A 22858-nucleotide genomic window follows, 5' to 3' on the forward strand; every position below is an offset into this window, starting at 1 on the left:
AATGCACATTTATAATATACAGCAACTAACTACGGTTAGTGGAGTAAAAAGTACAATATTTCCTTCTGAGATGTAGTGGACTAAAAGTATAAAGTGGAAATATTCAAGTAATGTACAAGTACATCAGAATTGTAGTTAATTATTTTTATTTCATTTCATTTCATTTTATTTTATTTTTCATACTAAACCATAAGTACTAGTCCACACTCCATACCAGTTGATTTCGGTAATTCACCAATTAAGTATTTGCCAACCGCCAATAAACCTACAAAAAAAGAAAGAAGAAGAACTTCATCAGAAGATGAATACATGTACTTGTAGGAGGTAACTTCACCAGAAGATGGTAGTAGAGTACGGCACTTCCAGCTTACATTAGCAAATAAAACTCAAAGAAGAATTTGCAGACGTCACTTCCTGTCTTGCGCAGAAGCGACGCGAGCCAACCATGGCGACGGTGGCAGAGAAATCAACGAAGGAACGGCTGCTGTCTGCGTTGGACGATTTGGAGGTTTTATCCCGGTAAAGTTCAAACTCTCACAGTTGTAACCTGGTTTCGCTTTTATAAGGTTAATTACGGTATCGTTGTTTCACGTGTAGAGAGTTTATTCGGCCCATCAGAGCACATGAATCAGCTAGCTAACCATCACGTTAGCCGCTATTTGAATCTCCTTTGCGTGTGTTTTTATTATTTCAGAGAGTTGATAGAGATGTTGGCTCTGTCCAGGACTCAGAAGCTGCCACAGACAGGAGAGGACACCCAGGTAACACAACACACTGACCAAGAGTTTCATTCATAACGATACACAGACCAATAGTTAAACCATCTCATTTCAATCAGAGTGGTGGAGGTAGTATTTAGTACAATCTATTCAAATAAAACCTATGTGTGTATATACTAGAAGTGTTTTGTGTGTGGTCCTCAGATCCTGGAGCTGCTGGTGCAAAGGGACCGGGAGTTCCTGGAGCTGATGGAGACGGCTCAGCAGCAGGGGAAGGTCCACCAGGAGATGCAGCTGCTGGAGAAGGAGGTGGAGAAGAGAGACAGCGACATCCAGCAGCTCCAGAAGCAGCTGAAGGAGGCGGAGCACATCCTGGTGGGTGGTGCTTTTGTGACAAATTCAAATATGGGACTTAATACCTTTTACATTAAAAACAGTCCAGAAGATCTTTCTGCACCAACACCGTCTTTCCTCAGGACTGACTTCTTACCTAATCTTATCTAAATCGAGTCCTCCATCTTTATTTTTTAAGGCCACTGCTGTTTACCAGGCAAAAGAGAAACTCAAATCCATTGACAAAGCCAGGAAAGGTGAGCTAAAACACCTGTCCATCGCTCTCTGATGATTGCTGCGCTTGTTGGCTCTGGTTTTGTGTCTGATGGTTTGTTGACTTGTTGTTTTGCAGGAAGCATCTCTTCAGAGGAAATCATCAAGTACGCTCACAGGATCAGTGCCAGTAACGCTGTGTGTGCGCCGCTCAACTGGGTACCAGGTAGGAACCACAGAATAACTGTTCCCCCTGCTCCTCATGTTTCCCTTCACCGCTAACACGCGTGTCCGTTACAGGTGATCCACGCAGACCCTATCCTACTGACCTGGAAATGCGCAGTGGAATGCTGGGTCACATGGCCAACCTGCCGTCCAATGGCGTGAACGGTCATCTGCCGGGTGACGCTCTGGCTGCTGGGAGGTTGCCAGGTAAGTCCAAAGGATTAGGGTTTTATGCCTCTGTGCCGGAGATGGAGGCAGGATGTTTTCAGGTTGTCCATCCGTCTGTGCGTACCTATGTGAACGCCTGGAGGGGATTTCATTACATCTGGCACAGACATCATCTTGGACTGAAGAATGAACTTCACTGTGACCTTGCAAAACACGTTTTTGGCCATAACTCAAGAATTCATGTGCTTATTATGACCGTTTCACACAAACATCTAATGGGACAACATTATGAACTGATGGCATTGTGGACAGACGCATGTTCCAGTTATGGTTAGAAAATATCAGCTTGTTTATCACGTGTAATGCTGCAGATGTTACTCCACTCTCCTAGCACTTCTTCACTAAAGTGGCACGAGTGAGACATCAGTTAATAACACAATTTCTTATGAATCAGTTTAAGTCGTAAGTCGTTGTATATTCTTTGATGAAGGATTTGATTTTGCCCAAACCAGTCTGGTGTAATTGTCAAAGTAAGAGTCCTCTACTGTGTGTATTATTTGTCTTCATCTGGACACCTCAGAGGACATTATTACTGTTATAACATGGGCACTCGCTCGCTAGATTTGTGAATCCCCAGAATAACCTCCGTCTCTCCTCTTTGTCCTCTCAGACGTCCTGACGCCTCACTACCCCTGGCAGTCCTCAGACGTCTCCGTGGGAATGCTGCCTCCTCATCACGGGAACGACTTCGGCCTTGAGCCTCCGGGTCACAACAAGGAGAACGAGGACGACGTGGAAGCCATGTCGACCGATTCCTCCAGCAGCAGCAGTGATTCCGACTGAACGACTGAGTGTGAGTGTGAGTGTTTGAAAGGTCACCACTGAGCTTTGGTCAGACAAAAAGGACAACAATTAAGCTTGTAAATTTAAAAGACCATTTTGTTTCTTTGCCTTCAAATCCAAGTCTACACGAGTGTCTTGTGGTAAAACTTTGCATGTAGTGAATATCTGGAGTCACGAAGGAGCTAATTCCTAAAGTGGAAAGAGATTAAAAGCTGTATGTAGAAGCTCCACTCTCATTCTTCTCAGCTGACATCTTTAGTTTAGTCACTTCCCTGCTATCCTTTAGTAAATAAGTGCCATCTTCCATGTCGAATGAGCCGGTTTGTATGAGCCATTTTTAAGGTTATATTTGTGTTTTAACTCCTCTTCTCTGGATTGTTCATAACTGGTCCAGTGTGGCCCAGCAGTTGAAGGTTTGAAGAAATCCTTATCATAATTAAATCTGACCTAATCGTCAGTCTGTGTGGCTTTAATCAGTCAAAGGGAGCTGTTCCTCCAGAGTAAACGGAGCTTCTACTGGCGTCAAGTGAAGGTTTGTGTCACAGTTTTTGGCCGATACGTGGACATTTTATTTCAAGGAACAATTCTTTCTTACTCGTTTGCTGAGAGATAAATGAGAAGGTTGATACCACTCTCTTACTATTCCTTTCACAGCCTCAATTTGCACCAGTTAAACGCAAGTATAGTGTAGTTTAAACACAAATAAGAAAGATGAACTCCTATTCTAGACTTCTACACGATGTAATTATTCTAATCTTCTCAAAAACACTCAAAGAGAAACCAAACCCAAAATCTGACCTCTTGCTCTTTGGTGACCGGTGTTTGAAGTGTGTAACTCCTTTTTGTCAGTTTTAGCGTGAGTGTTTCTACGTGTAGTGCAGGTTGTTGAATAACAATTTGGACTAATGCTGTGGATTTACCTCTGTGTAAATAAGATTGTACATACTCAGCCTTGTAAATAAATACTTTTTGAATAGAAACTGGGTGTGTTTTTGTTCGTTTTTTCCATTGTAAAAAAGAATGTGAATGTTTGTGATAACGTGAAGGAGGGAGTGTTTCTTTATGAGTTGATAATATTCAGACTCCACAAGGTGTTGATTAAAAGCCCTGAAAAACATACAAGATACAATGTCTATTCTTCATCTACAAATATGAGTTGACTCGTTTAAATATGATTAACACTCTAATAATTACCATGTATTACTCAGTAGTGATTGATTTAATTTAGGTGAAAGGCCAGAATGAGGCTATATTTACACAGTGTCAATGCCATGACACTGCTGCCTTCATGCACTCTCTGTAAACTCGTTATGTCATGCATCAATAGTGTGTATTATAGTTAAAGAGTAAGAGCAAAGACATGCTATTTTTTTTTTTATCTGGTATCAATTGCGTTTCATCTTCACCTTAAACAAATTTTAGTAACTTAAATATTTTCCAGTCGTGTTTACTGGGATCCGTTTTTAGATGATTGACTAATTTCCGACAGCAATTGAAGACACTGGTCGAAAGCCGTCTTAGCAGTTCACCACGCATGCGCGTCAGTTACTCCACTAAAGAAGGGAGACATGGCGGCGTCCCTGTTCTGCGGCCGTTTGACGGCTAGCCTGAGAAACTCAGGGGCCAGAAACACCATCAGCTCCGCTTCCAAGGTGAGTGTGTGTGTCCTGCATTGAAGCGATGCTCTCCTGCTTCCCGAGCAGGTATGTGTGGAAGTGAACCGCCATCGTTAAAGACTACAGTTTATCCCAAAACGGACAGGGTCAAATCTGACATTAGCAACATCATCATTGGGGTCCTGTTGTTTTGGCTAGCATGCTAACTAGCACGGAGTTAGCGTTAGCGGCTGTCACAATGAAGTGACCCGGGCAGAAACAACAGCTAACACACACATAAACGTTTGTTTTATCCGGCGCTTATTCGGACACATCTGTGTGTTTTGAACGGTGTCTTTTGGAGGTGAATGTTCGCAGTTGTAGCCCGGTGACCTCCACCCGCACAGCGGAGGAGAAGCTCTGCGCCATCGCATCTGTATCATTGCGTCTGTCTCATCGCGTATCATGGCCTCTGTCCCATGGCGCATGTCCCATGGCCTCTGTCTCATTGCCTATCATTGCCTCTGTCCCATGGCCTCTGTCCCATTGCATCTGTTCCCATTGTGTCTTCTGGAGGAAAGTTAGCTGGACGAATCCACTCGGCCTCAGTGAGCACTGCAGATAAAGTCTGTCAACAACAATGATCAACAAACATGGCGTCCTGCTGGTATGTCAGAGGAGGTGCCATTAGTTTTGTAAGTACAAGTCACAGCAGGTGGGAAACTCATAATTACGTTGCTATTAAACTCAAGTTCGTCTCGTGTATTGTCCCGCTCACGCAAGTTGCAAACAACTCCTGAGTTGCTTAGCTCAAGGGAAGCTTGTAACGTCTGATTTGGGCCTTAATGTAGAGCTTGTGGTTGACTGAAAGTCATTCAGAAAGTATTCACACCGCTTCCCCAGCTCTGAGCCTCCACACAATCCGGTCTGTTGAGCTCTGCTGGCAGCTCCTTCAACCTCATTAATATCAGGTGTGTTCATGTCCAATCAATTGAGTTTACCACAGATGGATGTAAATCAAGGTGTAGAGACATCTCAGTGATGATCAAGAGCAATGGGAGACGTCATAATTCAATGTCTAAAGTGCTGTTTTGCTGCAACGTGAAAGGGGACTACTTTCTGAATGCACTGTTCTGTATATAAAACTAGATATCAGCGATTTGGATTGTTATTTTTAATAGGTATTGCAGCTTAAAATAGGATTTTTCATCCACATGACTATTGACTTTTGCATTTTTCCTGTTAGCTATGTGTTAACTATCTGTGATATTCTACTGTTAAGTACTCTATTGTGTTCCCGTTTCACAGTTGTATGTAAACATTCCAAATACGTCCCAGGTAATTTCCTGTTGCAGTGCAGGGATTATAAGAAGCAAAGGGGTCTGTACATTAACATTAGCCAGCTCTCGCGATAATGTATTCAAAAAATATATATACCTTGAATGACATCAGATGGGGATAGCAACCGGAAACTGAGACTAAACAAGATATGGAACCTAGTTCCCCGATCTGCCCCGTTTAGTCCTGACCAGATGTCCGAGCTGCTAAAAAAGGGTTCAAACAGTCGCGTGCTGGAGCTGAAATTGAGAACCGAAAGTGTCTTCCGACGCCATGTTGGAATACATGCTCTTCTTCTATCTATTTTTGCCCTGTTTTGATCATTGTGTTGGTGTAGCAGATCAGCAGTCTTTTGTGTAAACACTGATGCAGCAGGCGGTATATATATATATAATTACTTCTCAGACCAGCATTACTGACTTCTGTAGTTTTCCCAGATTTTGGTATTTTGAGTCGAGAAGCCCTTTAACACACTGTCTCGGTTTCATATCCTTAATCAAGTTTCCCCTGCTGCGTGTGTTTTTCTGCTGACTGCACACTTCTCTGTTCTTAGAGAGTAACTCGGGATGCTTTTGTTGTTGCTATAGATTGTTTTTTATAAATGTGTGTGTTTAGGGTGGACAGTCCCACCCTGTTGTCTGTAATTTAGCTGTTGTCAGTTTTACAGATGCTGTAATGCATCTCTCTGAGATATTTTAATTCTGATAAAGATTTAAATGTTTTTAAATAGGAATGCGACGACAATAATTCCAATAACATGATCTTGGACAATATGGCAGATATATTCAATTCTATGTTTTTACACTTTATACATGATATACTGGAATTTTATTGAATTCTGAAGACTTATTATTTATTTTTTTACCAATTGGCCGATACCCAAAACCCAGATATCATATCAGTATTTGTTTTTTCATATTGGTATCGGGACTGAACAATGTTCTCAGCCAGCAAAAGCCATTCAATGCTTGTACATGCAGTAATGAACCCTCTATATAAAAACATGAAGTTTTCATCGGCACTGAAGGAGTCCACTATTGCTGCACAGGTTCTCGGTGGTTCTTCGGGTCTGTTTGGAGCCCATGTGTCCCAGCAGCTGCAGCAGCAGCAGCAGCAGAGGAACCTCTCCCTGCATGAGTACATGAGCATCGGGTTGCTGAAGGAGGCCGGCATCGCTGTGCCAGAAGGCTTGGTGGCCAGCTCCTCGGAGGAGGCCTACTCTGTGGCCAAGCAGATCGGTAAGAAACTGCCAATAATCAAATAATAATAATATCATAAATATTTATCTGTACAGAGGATCAAAGGAAAGGCCTTTGCTGAACTTAAAGCATCTTATATTGAGGAATATTGAGTTTCACAAGCAGCCGTACAAGAACTTCTGATAAACAGTTTGTTGATCAGAGAATAATTCAACAAGATAACAAATCTGGCCAGACATTTAATGCTAACTTCCGTACACGCACTTTTCAGCAGCCTCCACAAGAGTATTGAGGTTCAACACCCCGCTCTAGTTCTTATAGACAAACCCAGAGTTTCATGACCTTTCTATGAGGGTTTTTTAAATAGCTGTCTAGTATGGGGACGGACACACGCTTGGTCTAAACATAGCAACCTCCTGCTTCAGTGGTATCAGTTGACAACTGTCCTGTCCTGCTAACATAATTGCAGGACAGTAAGAGGCAGCTCTAATATCTCTGCTCGGCTTTATAGTGAGTTTCAGCTCATTATTTATCCGTCAGGCCCACAGCTTTAATGTTCTAGTTCACTCTTATTGCTGCCATAGCATCGTTTTCAGAGGAAAAATATGTAAAAAGCTACTGTACTCTACCTGCTTATTAGCAAACCGTATCACATGTGTATCAAATGTATCACAATATCTTTCCAATGTGACGTCTTCGGGTATTTTTCACAGTCCAAACCCAAAAGACATTAAGTTTACATTTAAGACTGATGAGCCCAAAACTCTTGATGTTAATTCTTAGCGTTAATTAATTATCTGAATTGTTTTCTGATAATCTGTCGCCTGATTGACTTGTTGTCACTGGTGGGCGGGATGTGAGGGGGAGGTTTGGGCTGCAGAAGTCATCATCAGAGTCATCTGTTATAGACCTCTTGTTTTGTCACTATCAGTTAATAGGACAGTGTTTTATTGAAGGACGCTTGTGTGTGTGTGTGTGTGTGTGTGTGTGTGTGTGTCAGCTTCAAAGGACCTGGTGGTGAAAGCTCAGGTGCTGGCTGGCGGCAGAGGAAAGGGGACATTTGAGGGCGGACTGAAGGGAGGAGTGAGGATCGTCTACTCGTAAGTAATCCAGCCTCTTGTCATCAAACACAAATCCAGTGCCAACAAACATAAATAATGCTGCATTGACAGTATTAGTGCAGCTCCCCGAGAACGGGCCGACTGCTCGGGTGCTTGCGGCGTTCTCAAGAACCGCTCATTAACTCCAGGGGGGTGAAGAAGAGTTTGGTTGTAACGATGAAATATCCAGCAGTAAAAGTAAACTGAAGTCTATGAGCCACGGCCTGTAAAGGCCCACTTAAGACTATTGAACGCGTCCTCACTTCCCTAACTTGGACACTGCACATCATTGGGTCCTCAGCAATACACCCACATTGGGAACTTTAGGCTTTTGCTTTTCATGAACCATTATCCACATTTTCTTCTGAGCTTCCTGTAGAGAAATTTTAAACTTCTGCTTTTCAAGACACGCCAAAGAATTAAGTCACAGCTGAAGTGCTGCAGGCGTCTTTTAGAAGGTTACATTAGTTTTAAGGGGCAAAGCTGTCTTTGAGAACTGGTAAAATGTCAACAGTGTGGTAGGAACAACCTGCAGAGAAGCTGCAAGAACATGAAGGGGACGATTATCTTCAGGCTGCATGTAGGGAACAAAAGACAGTTACCAGAAGCTCTCTAGAAGTCCCCATCAGCTTCATGTGGTATTCTTAGATTTTACTTATTAGATGTGATGAGAAGGCCGTGTACATGACGTCTCTTCTGACACTCATGATGTTCTTCCTCACGCTCCTGTCCAGGCCAGAGGAGGCCCGGGACATTTCATCCCAGATGATTGGTCGAAAGCTGTACACCAAGCAGACCGGGGAGGCGGGTCGTATCTGCAACCAGGTGTTCATCTGCGAACGCAGGTACCCGCGCAGAGAGTACTACTTTGCCATCACCATGGAGCGGTCCTACCAGGTGAGGGAACACACACAAACCTTTGGATACTGTGAGGCCTTAAGGTGGATTTAAACTGCCGTCTGTACTGTCTGCTACACGTTTCTGGTAATGGTGGAGATTGTTGAGAGTGAAGACAAAGGGTGAGGAAGTTGACGATGTCTGTTCTGTGTTAATGAGGGAATGGAAACACAACAACTGCAACTGTGATAGTGTCGTATTCACGAATGAGACATAAGTTTGTGTGCAACCCACCATTGCTCTTCATTACAAAGTAAATTAATGAAATTAAAGCACAATACGACATTATGATGTACAAGACATCTGACTCTCTGCTATAAATTAAAACCACAGACTCGCGTTAATAAAAAATATATAATTCTATCTTTATTTCCTGCGTCGTTCAGTAGCTTGATGAAGGTGCTAATCGTTGCTGTAGCCGAAGGCCTAATTTATATTATGTTTCTTGCTCAAATGGCTCTATTAGTGGACAACAATATACACAAGGCAGAAAATCAATAAAGACCAAAAGGAGAGTGATTTCAGAGTTATTAAAAACAAAAGTCATCCCTTTATGCTGGTTGTGCTGTATCACACCACTAGATGGCAGCACAGCACTGAAGATAATGGTGACACCGAGTACAATGGTCTCAGGTCACGGTTTAATGTACGTTAAATGACAGACCGTCAGAGGTTTGATCCCTTTAACATCCAGTGAATCTGAAGTGTCCTCATTCAGGGGAATACAGAATGGGCATTGTTGATGGGATATGAAAGGCTTTAAATGTGATTTAACGAGTTAGAAAACCTGCATCATCTTTCACCAGCGAAGAAACTAAATTGTACCCTTGCTTCATCATTGACGCATTTTCCATCTGACCACTGGGTTTGCCTGCAGCCCTGCTGTCAGTCCACCTCCCAAAAGCTTAGAATTAGGGGCGGTATTCCCTGAACTACCATAACGCTAGAAGCAAATGTGGGAATTAAAATAAGGGGCTTGTCAGTCTTGACTTTAAGAGTAATTCCCCAACATTTTAGTGCTAAAAGTAGCTCTTAAGTCTGAGAGAAGTTGGAGGTCAAGTCCAAAGACATACCGCAAGATGAAAAACATCAATGGTACAGTTTAGAAGAGACTGAGTGGTAAGATAAGATACTAAATGCGTCTCAAGATGTCTGTAGGAGCAGGTATAGTATCCTTGCTCTTCTTCGTTTTGCAGAAGGTAATACAGAGACATTACGTACATACACACACACACAATGAGATCATTACCATACATGTCATAGATAATGATACTCATCAGCGATGTCCTTTTGCTCTTAGTCTTCACTCCTACAGCAGAGAAAAGACAAAAGAAGCTATTTCACTGGTGGGAGTCTGTGGAACTAAACCTTTGATTAAAGGGGAGTGTTTGAAGTAAAGTTCCTCCCCTTACGATCTGTCGACTGGGAGACTTCTAGTAACCACAGATCTTAAGATCCAGCTGTGCTCACCAATCTATCCAGCATCTCCACAACGTTTAGTTCACCTTTATTTACATTTCAGAGAGACTTGCTGCTTCACAGGTTAAGCCTCAATGTGCAGAAGAAGTGTGACTAGGACGCAGCATTCAGCCGTCTCGAAATGCAGATTTGGAAATGTGGATCTTAGATCTGTGAAAGGGAAACATAACTTTGGGACAACAAGCAACAGTTGGCAGACATTGTTTTTGTTGATTCGGAGTATTTCAACCTACAGAGAATTATCAGAAAATGACAACAACTGACAGAACTTCTAGCAACTGGATTGAAAAATACTATTTGGATATATTAACTTTTTTGAGCAAGTGCAGCTTGTCCTTTGTCCTACTTGTCCTCGTCTTGTAATACAAAAATAGAGCTGAAATGCTGAGTTAATTAATCAATACATCAAGAAATTGATGCAGAAATACAGAAATTAATTGGCAACTATTTAGATAATTGACTAATCGTTTGAGTCACGTTTCAAACAAAAACCTTAAATATAAGGACAACACGATTCAATCATTATCATTTATTGATAATTCCAGCCCTAAAAATAACTTTAAGTTAATGTAAGACTCCACTTTTTGCTGTTTAGATGCTCGTCATCTCTCATTTTATGTCATTAAACCACTTTCCTTAGTATGTGGATGGAAATAGTTCGAGATCATTCATCAGGGCGAAGACCAAAAGCTGCGATCAAGTCGGGACAGTTTCCAGCAGCCTTCAAAGAATTTACAGGAAGTCAAACAATCTGTAGGCTACCTGAAGTTTGTGGACATCGTTCGGATATTTTGTAATTCTTTGTAAATGTGAAAATGTGTGCGTGTCTGGCATTGGATTCCATCCTTTTTTCTTTCTAAAATCTTTTAATTTCACACATTTTCTAATTGAAATAGTGCAGAAAGTCAGAGTGTCAAACTCCTCATCACCCCCTCTTGTTTCCCACAGGGCCCCGTGTTAATTGGCAGCTCGCAGGGGGGCGTGAACATCGAAGATGTTGCCGCCGAAAGTCCAGACGCCATTGTGAAGGAGCCCATCGACATTGTCGAGGGCATTAAGAAGGAGCAGGCTGTCAAGGTACAATCAATAGTAGATGGAGCAAGTCACAAAACACACGGGAGACGCTCCAACTGTGTGGCTTGGGCTGCAGGAGAAATCGAAAAAGAGAAGGAAGGGATGCTGTTTGTGTTCACGCTGCATTGTGGGAGACGATGTCTAAATCACAAGAGGCTAAATGTTGTTTCTCAGACGGAAACTGTTTTATTTAACAAGATGCTTTTCTCACAAATCAAGTCTCAGGTTAGAGAGAATCTCTTCTCCGCAGACTTCATTCCTCCCGGATGCAGATGTTATTTTCAGAGTAACAAAATTATAATCAATCTCCAGGTCTTTATAGAAAACAATCTGTATTTTATGATTGTGGAAGCTGCTTTGAAAATAATCATCCTATTTATATTTTTCAGTCCGATTGTTATTAGCAACACTCTGATGTTTCAAATCGTCCGTTAGTCATAAATAAACCCTCGACTTTGAAGAACATGACGGGAAACAATTATTGTTTTATTTACAAAGATTACAGTTTTTCTAAACAGTTTAGCTTTTTTTTTCACAGAACAAATAGTCTTTTGGACAAACATCAGTGTGGAACCAATTGCCATCTGAATTATTAAGAGCTGACATGCATGTGCGATACAGCAAACATCAATGAAGTCGCTAAAGCTGCGCTAATTAAAGTTGTCATATTGATAAAGCGTCGACTGACTCTAGAATGTGAGAGACGTTGCTTGTAGTGATGAACACAGGGAATTATCACCCGTCAGCAGCTCCGAGGAGCATTTCAGCCTCTTTTGGCTCGGAGATTTGGTTTTATGGCACATTCACTCAGCGCTCATAGCATCATTTTCAGAATAAAAGCTGTAAAAAGCCACTTTACACCACCTGCTCAGCAGCGAACGGACACAGTTAGAGACTAGCTGGTGAACATCATAAAGCATTCAGCGAATACAGAGAAAATAAGTTTAGATATTTCCTTCAGGAGTTTTTAGAGAACAAAAACAGAGTTCTTGTTTCCACTGTATATGTAAAATACACATAAACCAAACAAACGGCTCATGCATGGATGCAGCATTTGTAAGCAACAAATCAAAAACTGTGACATTGACATTTCTGTGTTTTGCTCAGGCTTTGTGAACGGACATGTTTATCTTTTCTGACGTCTTTTCAGAAGCTGATTCAAGAGTTTATTTTTTATAAATCTTTAATCTATCTTCTCTGAATTTGATTGTGAATGTACTATTTTCTCCACTCCCTTCATCTTCTTTGTCTCAGTCCAGTTTCCTTCTCGTCTCTCGCTGTATAATCTTGTGTTTTTGTGCTCTGGATATTGAATGTTGGTTGTCGCAGTGAGAGCAGAGACTCGATATATTTGACAAAGGGGAGAGGTGCTGATTGCAAGGCTCTCCAAGTAGTCGGAGGTTCATTGATGTTCTTTCACTCCTTTTCATTTATTTTTGTCCAGCGAGACCACGTTTGTATAACTGCACGACATTCATCGAAACATCTGCAGCTTCTACTGTGTTTACAGTGATGCATGAAGAAGCTGATGTTCATAAGTGTCTTTAGAAAAGTTTGTAGAGTACCATCATTCCACCTCCATTTATTTTTAAAACTTCTATTAGAGTTAAAATGTGGTGAAATTACTTCACGCCTAACTGTTGATTCTCATTGTTTTCACAGATCAAGTGATCGTGTAATATACGACCCTTATTATAAAGATATAAAAGTAATTCATGATATACTTCCATTAAATTATATACTTTCACATTTGGATAAATTACTCGTTCCTCGTATGATGTAACTTTGTTGGATTCTACAAAAGCATTGACACAGAAGAGACTAAACAACTTTATGAATATAAGCAGGTTGGATGTTAAAAGTTTAGGACAGTTTATTGGGAATTCCTTTATTCAAGACCTGCTTTTATTTATTTGCAACATTTCATACGGAAAACACAATGTGCCTTGCTTTACATGAAGATTAAGAAGAAATGAAAGAACAAGAATAATACTATTATTATTGTCATTATAATGTAATGTTAGTGTCTTGCCCTCAATTATACCAAAACATCAGAGTTTTCTCTTCATCACTTAATGTTTGAAATCCACAGGTCTACTAGCTAATGTGTTGTCATGGTTGTTAGATAGACCCTCTGACTCTGCCCTCTGAAAAACGTGATTATTAAAGGTTTTTCTGCATCTCTATGGTAAACATACAGCAGAGCAGCCTCTCCCGAGTCTCTGGGCAGGAAAAAGCAAACTGGTGGAGATTGTGAATTAATAGAAACGACATCTGTAGACCTGAGTCAAGTACTACAGTCCTGGTTTTACTAAAGAGTATGAGCACCATGGTTTAATCGTGTAATGCTGAATTACATGGAAATGTTCTGAGAAATGACGCACACACGAGCCATCTGCTGTGCTATAATCTGTTTGATGTGACGGTATTTTAGTATCTACTCTTGTTTGTTTGATCTATAAACAAACTGAAAACATGTTTGAGCTCAACGATGAACATGTATTAAGCTAAGCTAACCTGCTGCATCTTCAGAACGCGTGAACACGACACTGAGTGTTTAATAATGAAATCGTTTGTGTTGCTGCAGGTAGCTCAGAAGATGGGCTTCCCAACGGCGCTGGTGGACGAGGCGGCGGAGAACATGATGAAACTGTACAATCTGTTCATCAAGTACGACGCTTCCATGTTGGAGATCAACCCCATGGTCGAGGACGCATCTGGAATCGGTACACACACACACACACACACTGAATGTATCTACTAACAAGTATTGTGTGTGCATCAACGCCTGGTTTATCTTTCTCCTCTGTGCCGTAGAGGTCCTTCGTTTTAACTGAAATGTAAACACTATGTTTACACGTTTCATTACTATGAACACGTACACTGTAGTTTATTTTGACTCAATCCCACATACACAGGCCTGCTGCCCCAAATACTTACTAGAGCAGCAAAGTTGGAACCAATGAGCTTGTGGCTGAAAGCATCAGACAGGAAGTCAGACAATATTGAGAGATGGACTAACACACATGGGTGATTTTGGTCTTTTTCGTGAGATTTGAAGAAAAGAAAGAAGAATAAAACAAAAGCTCCATATTTAACCTTTTTAAGTTAAGTCGTGGCTTGAATTCCGGCTCTCTCGGATCAATAAGTTAGGGAGGCATTTAGCATCTAATAATCTATGGGTGGATCTCACTATTTGCACAAACTTAACTTGGAGAGAGAGAGAGAGAGAGAGAGAGAGATCAGTTTGAGGTGTTTTGCGTGTGTTGAGTGCTGGTTAATGACTCTCTGTAAACCCACATTGATGAGCTCTTCAGGCGTGAGTCAGAGCTCTTTAAACACACTCGTATGAAGAGGAGAACACAGACCTTTGTGCTAAATGACAACTAATAACAAAAAAGCCAAGAAAATGGAGAGGTCCATCAGATATGAAACAATCATTAGTTGCAGGACTACTAAGGTTCCTCCGGCTGCAACCGAACCTTAACCACTAGCTAACGAGAGCCTGAAATATGTATCAATGTACTGTAATGATGCTTAAACTCAAACTAATGTCTCCTTTTATTGTGTATTTATCTGTTGATTATTGTTATGATTGTGTGTGCCCCTTCTGGTTTTAAGACCGAAATGGAAATCTCTGCACAAAACACCACTGCAGATGTCGTCCGTGACATCAGTAGAGCAAAATGTTGTGTTTATTTGTCCCCAGTGATGTGCATGGACGCCAAGATCAACTTCGACACCAACGCAGAGTACCGCCAGAAGATGGTGTTCGACATGCAGGACTGGACCCAGGAGGATCCCCGGGACAGGCAGGCTGCCAAGGCCGACCTCAACTACATCGGCCTGGATGGAACCATCGGTTGTCTGGGTCAGTGCGCCGCAAAAAGCCCCAAAGACGACTACAAAGGAACAAGCAATGTCAATAAGGGGTTTCAAGGACTTCAAAATCAGATGTCAAACATGTTGAAAAATATCTGTGGTTGAAAGAAAATGTTTGTGACAATTTTTCTTTTTGGAAAACATTTTGGCTCATGCGAGAACATTTTCCTAACCCGAATCTCGCCCATATCTCCTTGATGAATTCCTCATGTTCGTGACAAGAGGAGTTGCGCACGTATAAGGCTGGCTGTTCTGCTCCATTTGTGGGCATGTTTCATTCACAAAAATGTTACCGAAGAGTTTCAAGTCTGCTGTCAGAAATCATCAAACTAAAATAGAGAAAAGTTGGCAGAGTCAGTGGTGATAAAAGAGGACTCAAAGCAGTTAGAAAATTTGAATATAGCTGCCAGCGACGTGACATCAGAGCAGCACTGTACTGTGACGGGTTTGACGTGAAGTTGTTGCTGGCATTACACCGTCTGCTGGTGTAACGGGGGATGATCCCAGACAGAGACCTGCAAGAAAAGCTGTCAAACCTCTCAGTAAGCCATGATGATATGGTGAACAGAATAGAAGTTTATTTCAGGTTTTTATTTTTACATTGGTTGATTGACTTGTGAGTATGACTCGTACGACAAGTCTGGACCTTCGTATGTGTGACTGACACATTCTCTTAAATTGCTCAAACATCCCTCTTAGGACATAGTGTTTCCTGCCTGAGGCTCAAAGTTATTGTCTTCTATTTATAAGTGAGGCTTTTTTGTCAATAAGTTGTGAAATAAGATAAGAATTAACAAACACCAATATACCAAACATGATGATAACCAGCTGATCCGGGCATATTTCAATGTATTTGCCAATCAAAGTCCAATCCGTTCTTTACAACGTTCTGCTTATCAGTGTGTCAACATAATAGTTTTGAATCAGGACCGTCTACATCTGTTATTTCAATATGTCAACAATGGGAGGTGAACTAAACAAACGCATAACTTTCCTGCTAGCTTGTACTGCAGTCAGTGATTTTCAAGTTTGATATTTTACTTTGAAATGACCAAAGAGCATTGTTCCTTCTAGTTAACGGAGCGGGTCTGGCCATGGCCACCATGGACATCATCAAGCTCCACGGCGGCACACCGGCCAACTTCCTGGATGTAGGAGGAGGAGCCACAGCTCATCAGGTGACCGAGGCCTTCAAACTCATCACCTCTGACAGGAAGGTAAGAACGCACCGCCTGCTGATCCCACAGGCTGCTTAATTCTTTATGTAATGCTGGAATTATGTTTGCTACACCATGACATTATTTATTGTAGCATAGCTACACTTTAGTTAATGCTAATGTTATGGCGGTGTTGCTCAGGTTCAGGCCATCCTGGTCAACATCTTCGGAGGCATCATGAGGTGCGACGTCATCGCCCAGGGCATCATCATAGCTGTAAGCGAACTGGACCTCAAGATCCCCATCGTAGTGCGGTTACAAGGTAAAACACACACGCACACGCACACACGCTTAGAAATCTCTCACATAAAATGAACAGTTAGATTCTCACACATCTGGGAAAACCTGGAACAATTTATCCATGGATGCCGGACATAGGCAGTCTCACTGCGCTTGTCTTTTAGTGCATGTGCGCATGCCCCAGTGGTTAGCTCTGATACAATGGTTACAGCTTGTTGCGGAAGTGTAGCACCCACCATCTGGTTCCCCTTCAGGTTAACACTGTTAGCTCTGTGTGCGCTGTTAGCACCGTTAGCTGCAAGTCGTTGGCTCAGCCGTCGCCATGTTTGGAGCCATGTGGAGGCAATAGAAATGCTCTGAATTTTTAATTTAGCCCCTTTAACCCAAATACTACATCTATACTTGAGACATTTTGCTTTAGAAAATGTCCTGAAAATGAATTTAAACACACTTAAACTGAAAGCTTTTTACGTACTCAACCGACCTGAGCCATCAGCCTCTTTACACTCCAGTAAACTAAACACACACACACACACTGACAGACTTCACCACCTCCAGTCAGACGGGTTAACCGGCAGCAGCTGGCAGCTCAGAGGAACTTGTGTCTGTTTGATGCCTCCCACTTCAAAGTCTGGCTCCTGGACACATGCAGAGAACGATGAACCCGACTGAACTGTGGATTGTTGTGTATTTATAGGCATGTGTACATTTATACTCTGTATTGTTGAGGGGCAACTGGTGATCAAAAAGTCCTTTTTGTCTGTACATCACCTTCAAATGACGTTTAGAAATATTTGCGAGCTCACAGATTTGGTGCATCATCAGGTCGTCCTGCCCGATGTCTCGGTTTGGAGTGAAGCTCTAACACTCTGTGCATAAACAGACGTACTCAGTGACACTTTATTAGTCTTTCCTGGCAGTTGTCGTCCATGTGTAAAAAAACAGGGAACGAAATTGGACACGTTTTTTAAATCTCTGATTTAATAAAACCCTGAAATATAATAAGTACAACTCTTTTCTTACCTTTTTAAAATCCCCTGAAGTCATAAGTGACTGACAGCGGTTGTGACACACGACTGAACACCACAGTGAGAAGACACTTCAGCGACCGTATGTCAGCTGGCAAGACGCTACGTTAGCCAATCAACTACATGCAAGCAGACATTGCCTCCTGGCTAGACTGGCTTCATTAACTCCCAGAACGGCTGACTTTAAGTTCAGTATATTTTGATATAAGACATCATAATAATGCATATTTAATTAAAAAAAACTTAAGAATGTCATGAATGATTCAGCTGCTTTATTTTTGCTCTCCTCTGAGATGTTAGACTGTTTTCAAAAACTCACATTCGATAAAATCTTGAATTTCGTTTGTCTTCTTTTTTTGAAGGGACGAGAGTGGACGATGCCAAAGCTCTGATCGCTGCCAGTCCGCTGAAAATCCTGGCCTGTGACGACCTGGACGAGGCTGCCAAAATGGTACACACACACACACACACACACGCACTAATACACTCTCTTCCTCGTGCTGTGAAAAAAAACGTTGAGTTGATTTACCGTGACAACACACACTTAAGCACACACCACCATGTATTGTAGGTAGATAGATGAATAAACATGCACCTGTCTCTAAAAGCTCCAGGTGTGATATGAAATGTCACTTTGGCTTTATAACACATGAGCTCACCAGAGCACAGGAAGCAGCAACCTGTGAAAACACAGGTGAGAAAAGGGTTAGAAGCAGGTGAGTGAGGGTGAGTGAATCCGAGAGAACGGAGAAATCGGAAAGCTCAAGAACAAACTACGGAGATTACATAATGGACATAACTCGGACACATAAATGTGATTGATGGTAATATATGTTTTACTAACTGCAGTGAGGTACGTAAGCTGCCTCCCACTGATGAATGTTAAATTCATCTTTAACTTTTCAACCTTTCTCTTCATCATCCTTTATTCATGTCCCTGCTCTCCTTTTCTTTTTGTCTTTTTGTTTCTTGTCAGTACCGGCTACAATCACGAGTACTGAAACTAAAAAGCTATTAAAAGAAGCAGTTCTTTTCTCCTTTTTTCCAAAAAGCACGACAGCTCCTTTGGAATAATCAGTTATTTTTTATTTTTTTATATTAGTGGATGTTTTTTTTTGTTTCTAAAGCTCTGAGCAGTCATTGGTTTCCATCTTTTTCCGAGTGGTATGAACATCTTCAATTTGTGATTGTCAGGTGAAACATGTAACTGTATTACTTGTTGTACTGTGTCTTGCCTTTTTACTTCACTTTGGACAAAAGAATATTTGTAATACCCCCCAAAATCACAGGTCACACCTTCACCAATCTGCTTTTAAACTTCTCGTTTTTTTGTTCATCTTTTAGGTGACCAGTTGAGCCTAATTTAGTTTGTTTTCTACCGACACATTCTTAGCAGTTGATAAGATGCCAATTATGTTTGTTTTTTTGCATCTGAGACGGTTGAATAGCAATTTACAACTCAAATTAAGCTTTTTTTTTTAGCCCTGGTTACTTGTTAATACATTTTCAAATCATTCAGAAACTAATGGCTTCCTTGAACAGTTAATCTGATATAATAAATACTTCTAAAACAGCAGCACGGTCTTCAAACTCTTCAGCTGTGTTGTGAAGTATATATATGATTTGTAGTAAATGGGCCAAAACATGCAAAACAAGTATATTCCCGTGTGGATCTGCTGAACTTTGAATTTAAAAATGTTCGTTTGACTTCACTTGACTGTCTCTCTGGTCACAGGTTGTAAAGCTTTCTGAAATCGTCTCACTGGCTAAGGAAGCTCAAGTGGACATCACCTTCCAGCTGCCCATCTAAGAAAGAAACCTCCATGACTTCCTCCCCCAAGCACTGCCTCCATCACACCCCCAGCCGCCCACCACTCCACCCCAACAGACGGACAGCAAGACGAGCCTCTCACACCTGAGAGGAGATCAAAGACGCGTAGTTTTCTCCCTCTTGTGCTGTGGCATGATGGCATGACTCTGTACAGGTGTCCAACAGGGTAGTCCGCAACAGGTTTCACTTAGGCAGAAAGCAGCCTCCTTTTTAGTCTCACTGGCATCTCCGCTTACAGTCTCAACCCTTTGTCATCCTTCACGTTTCCTCAGACCTACAAACTTGAGTTGCACTTGAGTCGATACGCACAAACCTCCACTTTCAACTCCTTCACACGCGATGACCTGTTCTGTTTACTTCAGTTCTTGTTGGGAAATGGTCCTTCGCCCTTTTATTTAGAGAAATACAAGCATTGCAGCTGAAGCCTGACTGGCATTATTTAGTGTTTTCAGTTCAGTTAAAATGAATAGTTTGCTGATTGTTGTTATATCAAGTGGGTGCAGATGGTTGACTGAAAAGGCATCAGGACAAGGATTGTAATCGCACTACTTTCTTTAACACACAGTTTTGTATGAGTGCCTTTTCAGTGTTTTGTCTCAAAGTAGGAATGTAACAGAATAAAAAACATTTGTTCCCTCTGTGCAGAACATTGAAGTATTTCATCAAACACATAAATCGGTGCTGAAAAGCCAAACAAATACTGAGCTGTGTCTCAGTCAAATACGCTGAATAACACGGCAGCATTGATTTAATAATAGTGTTTAGACACACAAATTGCTTCCGAGAATGAGCTGTTTCCCCCCCGCAGACGCCTCCACGTTGTTCTGTTACCTCCTGTAGACTGAAGTGTTCATCAGCCGGTCTTTACTGGGCAAATAGCACACGTTTCCTTTTTCCCTAAAAAAAAAACGTGATATAATTTACCTCCAGTTTTATCTATCCATGCAGATGGTTTTGGATTTATTTTTTTTCCAGCTTTTGAGATGCCGCCATCCCAATATGATGGAGGTGAATCAAGTTTTTGCTGAAACTTATATTCTAACAAAGAAATCCCCTAAGCCTGGACAAATTAATCCAAAACTATGTCTGGACTTTCTCAATTTTGGACACATGCAGTGAGAGTGTTACAAAGGTTGCTCTCCTGGTTCTTTGGTTAGTAATGATAAATTATAAACCTTCTCACTATGAGCCGTTGTGGCAGATTTTATCAGCTGTAATTTGAAATAAATCACCAAAAGACAAAATGTCGCTAAACTAGATTCAAGAGTTGATTAAAAGCCTGAACTCCAGCTTTAAGTTTTGAGTGTTTTGGTGGTTCAAGTCTGTAGACGCCAAACCTCCCGGCATGAAGTGCTGATGGATAAAGACTGCAGGGTCAGCATGGCTCACACGGTTCACCCTCGGCTTTGAACAGGTCACATTTGTCAGTCTAAAATATTAGCTGTGACACCTGTGGACCGGGGCGTATTGATCGCTGCAGAGATCTGGGGCGGGTATTGACGAACGGTCCTGGAGTTTCTGTTTCTGCCTCGGCTGCTGGTAAAGCTCCGTGTGTGTGTGTGTGGGGGGAGGGTCGTGTTGAACAGAGGTGCATCTCAGATTTTTAAATGAGTCAAATGAATTATTCAGTGTTCCTATTGTGGAACTGAACTTTCCCAGAGAAAAGCCCCGAGGGAGGAACTTTAAAGTTGAGTCGAGCGAAAGTGAAATCGACACGATGTGGTTGAGTCCACTTCGTCTGTCGCTCCGTTAAATGAGCAAAAGGACGCTCGTCTCTCTTTCTTCCCTGATGATCATTTGCAAGCTGCTGTAGCGTGAGCTCGTGTGCATCCTCTCACTGTCATCGCATATATTGGAGATCTGTTGACCCCGTCCTGCTTAAGTGAAGCATATGCGTCATTGTGTCTGCTAATGAGGGCGCACTGGACGTCTGAGGTGCAGGCGGATGTTCACGAGTCGCATCTGTTTCTCCATTCGAAGCGTAAACCAGATAAGATCGTTAAACGGCCTCAGCGGCAGGTTTATTGTCCCGTTGGATGCAGCCATCGTAGAAGTCCCTCATTTAAAAGAACTACTGCAGCAAGAGTTGTTTTTTTTAGTTGTTTTTTATTTCCCTTTGCATGTTGAAAGTTACAAGAAATGGAGACACTTGAGATTTGTGTTTGTGTATTTATTTAGTCCTACTGAATCCCGTTCATTGTCTTGCTTCAGGGTTGAACAGGGACTTCTGCAATGGCTTCCACTGTATGTTCAGTCTGCCATCATGCCACGCAGCGGTAGCCATATTCTCTTTCTTTGTTTCTGTATGTAATGTCAGACCTTAGGCCGGCTGTGACCTCTCACAACAACGATACAATGACTGTAGTGGTTTCTCTTCCCTCCTGCAGCGCTCCGAACACAAAGCAACGTCGTGAGTTGTACGTCATTTGTTATATCTTGTAAATAACCAAACTGATGTTCTCTCGCTGTAAAATATTTATGCTCCTTCAATGGGCTGCTACAAAGGAAGAAAAAATAAAATACTGAGAACACCAATGTTTCTGTGGTTTGTTTCTTTTCCTGTCTTGGTTTTTTGTATCAACGAAAACATCCATTCGTCCGTTTTCTGCCACTTATCTGGGTCCGTAGAATATTTCGTAAATACCGTAATGCTATAGTACACATACTTGGCAGGATCCCGATTCCTAACTCCCTGTGGACAAAAAAATGTATAAATCTGTGATCATACCTGACTGTACTGTGACATATTCTCAAATCAAACGTCCACGAGCCGAGCTTTCTGGGGGAAAAAAACGCTTTTTCAGCCCAAACTGTAATGTAGAATTTATATTAAAGTGTGGTGATATTCGTACATATAAAAGGACTCCAAAGTCCACAGAGGCAGCAATGTTAAACTTGTGCTCTGAGACGAAAATGTATCTTCCAAAAGGAATTAAATATTAAATGAAAACACTACAGAGACATCAGAACCAGCAACAAGTTGGCTGCCAAGATAAGACTGATGACATTGAGGGCCATTGGCCAGCCAGTCACAAAATTCCAATTAGGCATTATTTGAATAAATTTACCACATTTGTTGTTTTGCTTCAGGTTATGCTTCAGGCTATTTCTTGGGCACGACCAGTTAATTCATGGATAATCTGCTGGTCGCCTTGCAACTGCTCAAAGCAGTATAGACTATCACTTTTATCAACTGTTTCGTTTCCTTGTGTTTAATAAGGATGGCCGACGGTGTGGTCATGGACTCCGTTCTGTTGATTATAATGTTTAACTGTCTCCGTCTGCGTTGGTACTGCCGTGGCCCTGACGGAGCTCGCTCTGATTACAGGTTCTTGTTGTGTAACAGTCACACGAGGCCGGCTCTAATGGCTGGTTGATTGCTGGAGTGGGTGTTTAGTGGCACAACAGAAGACGGCAGGTTAAAATGCCGTTGACTCATATAGACAGAAATAGACACGTAATGATCCAAACTCTGTT

The 22858-nt window shown here is 41.7% G+C and overlaps 2 protein-coding genes across 2 annotated transcripts; both read left to right on the forward strand.

The window, feature by feature from the left end:
- The first annotated feature begins 442 nt into the window (after positions 1 to 442).
- On the forward strand, positions 443 to 3447 carry med4 (mediator complex subunit 4). The gene is made up of 7 exons (XM_079170701.1): positions 443 to 519; positions 695 to 761; positions 924 to 1094; positions 1252 to 1309; positions 1405 to 1491; positions 1566 to 1697; positions 2329 to 3447. The coding sequence occupies exons 1-7, from the start codon at positions 446 to 448 to the stop codon at positions 2499 to 2501; spliced, it is 762 nt and encodes a 253-aa protein (XP_079026827.1). The 5' UTR covers positions 443 to 445; the 3' UTR covers positions 2502 to 3447.
- Positions 3448 to 4054: 607 nt separating this feature from the next.
- Positions 4055 to 21909, forward strand: sucla2 (succinate-CoA ligase ADP-forming subunit beta). The gene is made up of 11 exons (XM_079170209.1): positions 4055 to 4153; positions 6483 to 6672; positions 7634 to 7733; positions 8468 to 8630; positions 11058 to 11186; positions 13771 to 13909; positions 14893 to 15054; positions 16140 to 16282; positions 16424 to 16544; positions 17913 to 18001; positions 19286 to 21909. Exons 1-11 carry the CDS (start codon positions 4070 to 4072, stop codon positions 19358 to 19360), a joined length of 1395 nt encoding a protein of 464 aa, XP_079026335.1. The 5' UTR covers positions 4055 to 4069; the 3' UTR covers positions 19361 to 21909.
- The last annotated feature ends 949 nt before the right edge of the window (positions 21910 to 22858 follow it).

Source organism: Pholis gunnellus (genome assembly GCF_910591455.1).
Source record: "Pholis gunnellus genome assembly, chromosome: 12".
Classification (NCBI taxonomy): domain Eukaryota; kingdom Metazoa; phylum Chordata; class Actinopteri; order Perciformes; family Pholidae; genus Pholis; species Pholis gunnellus.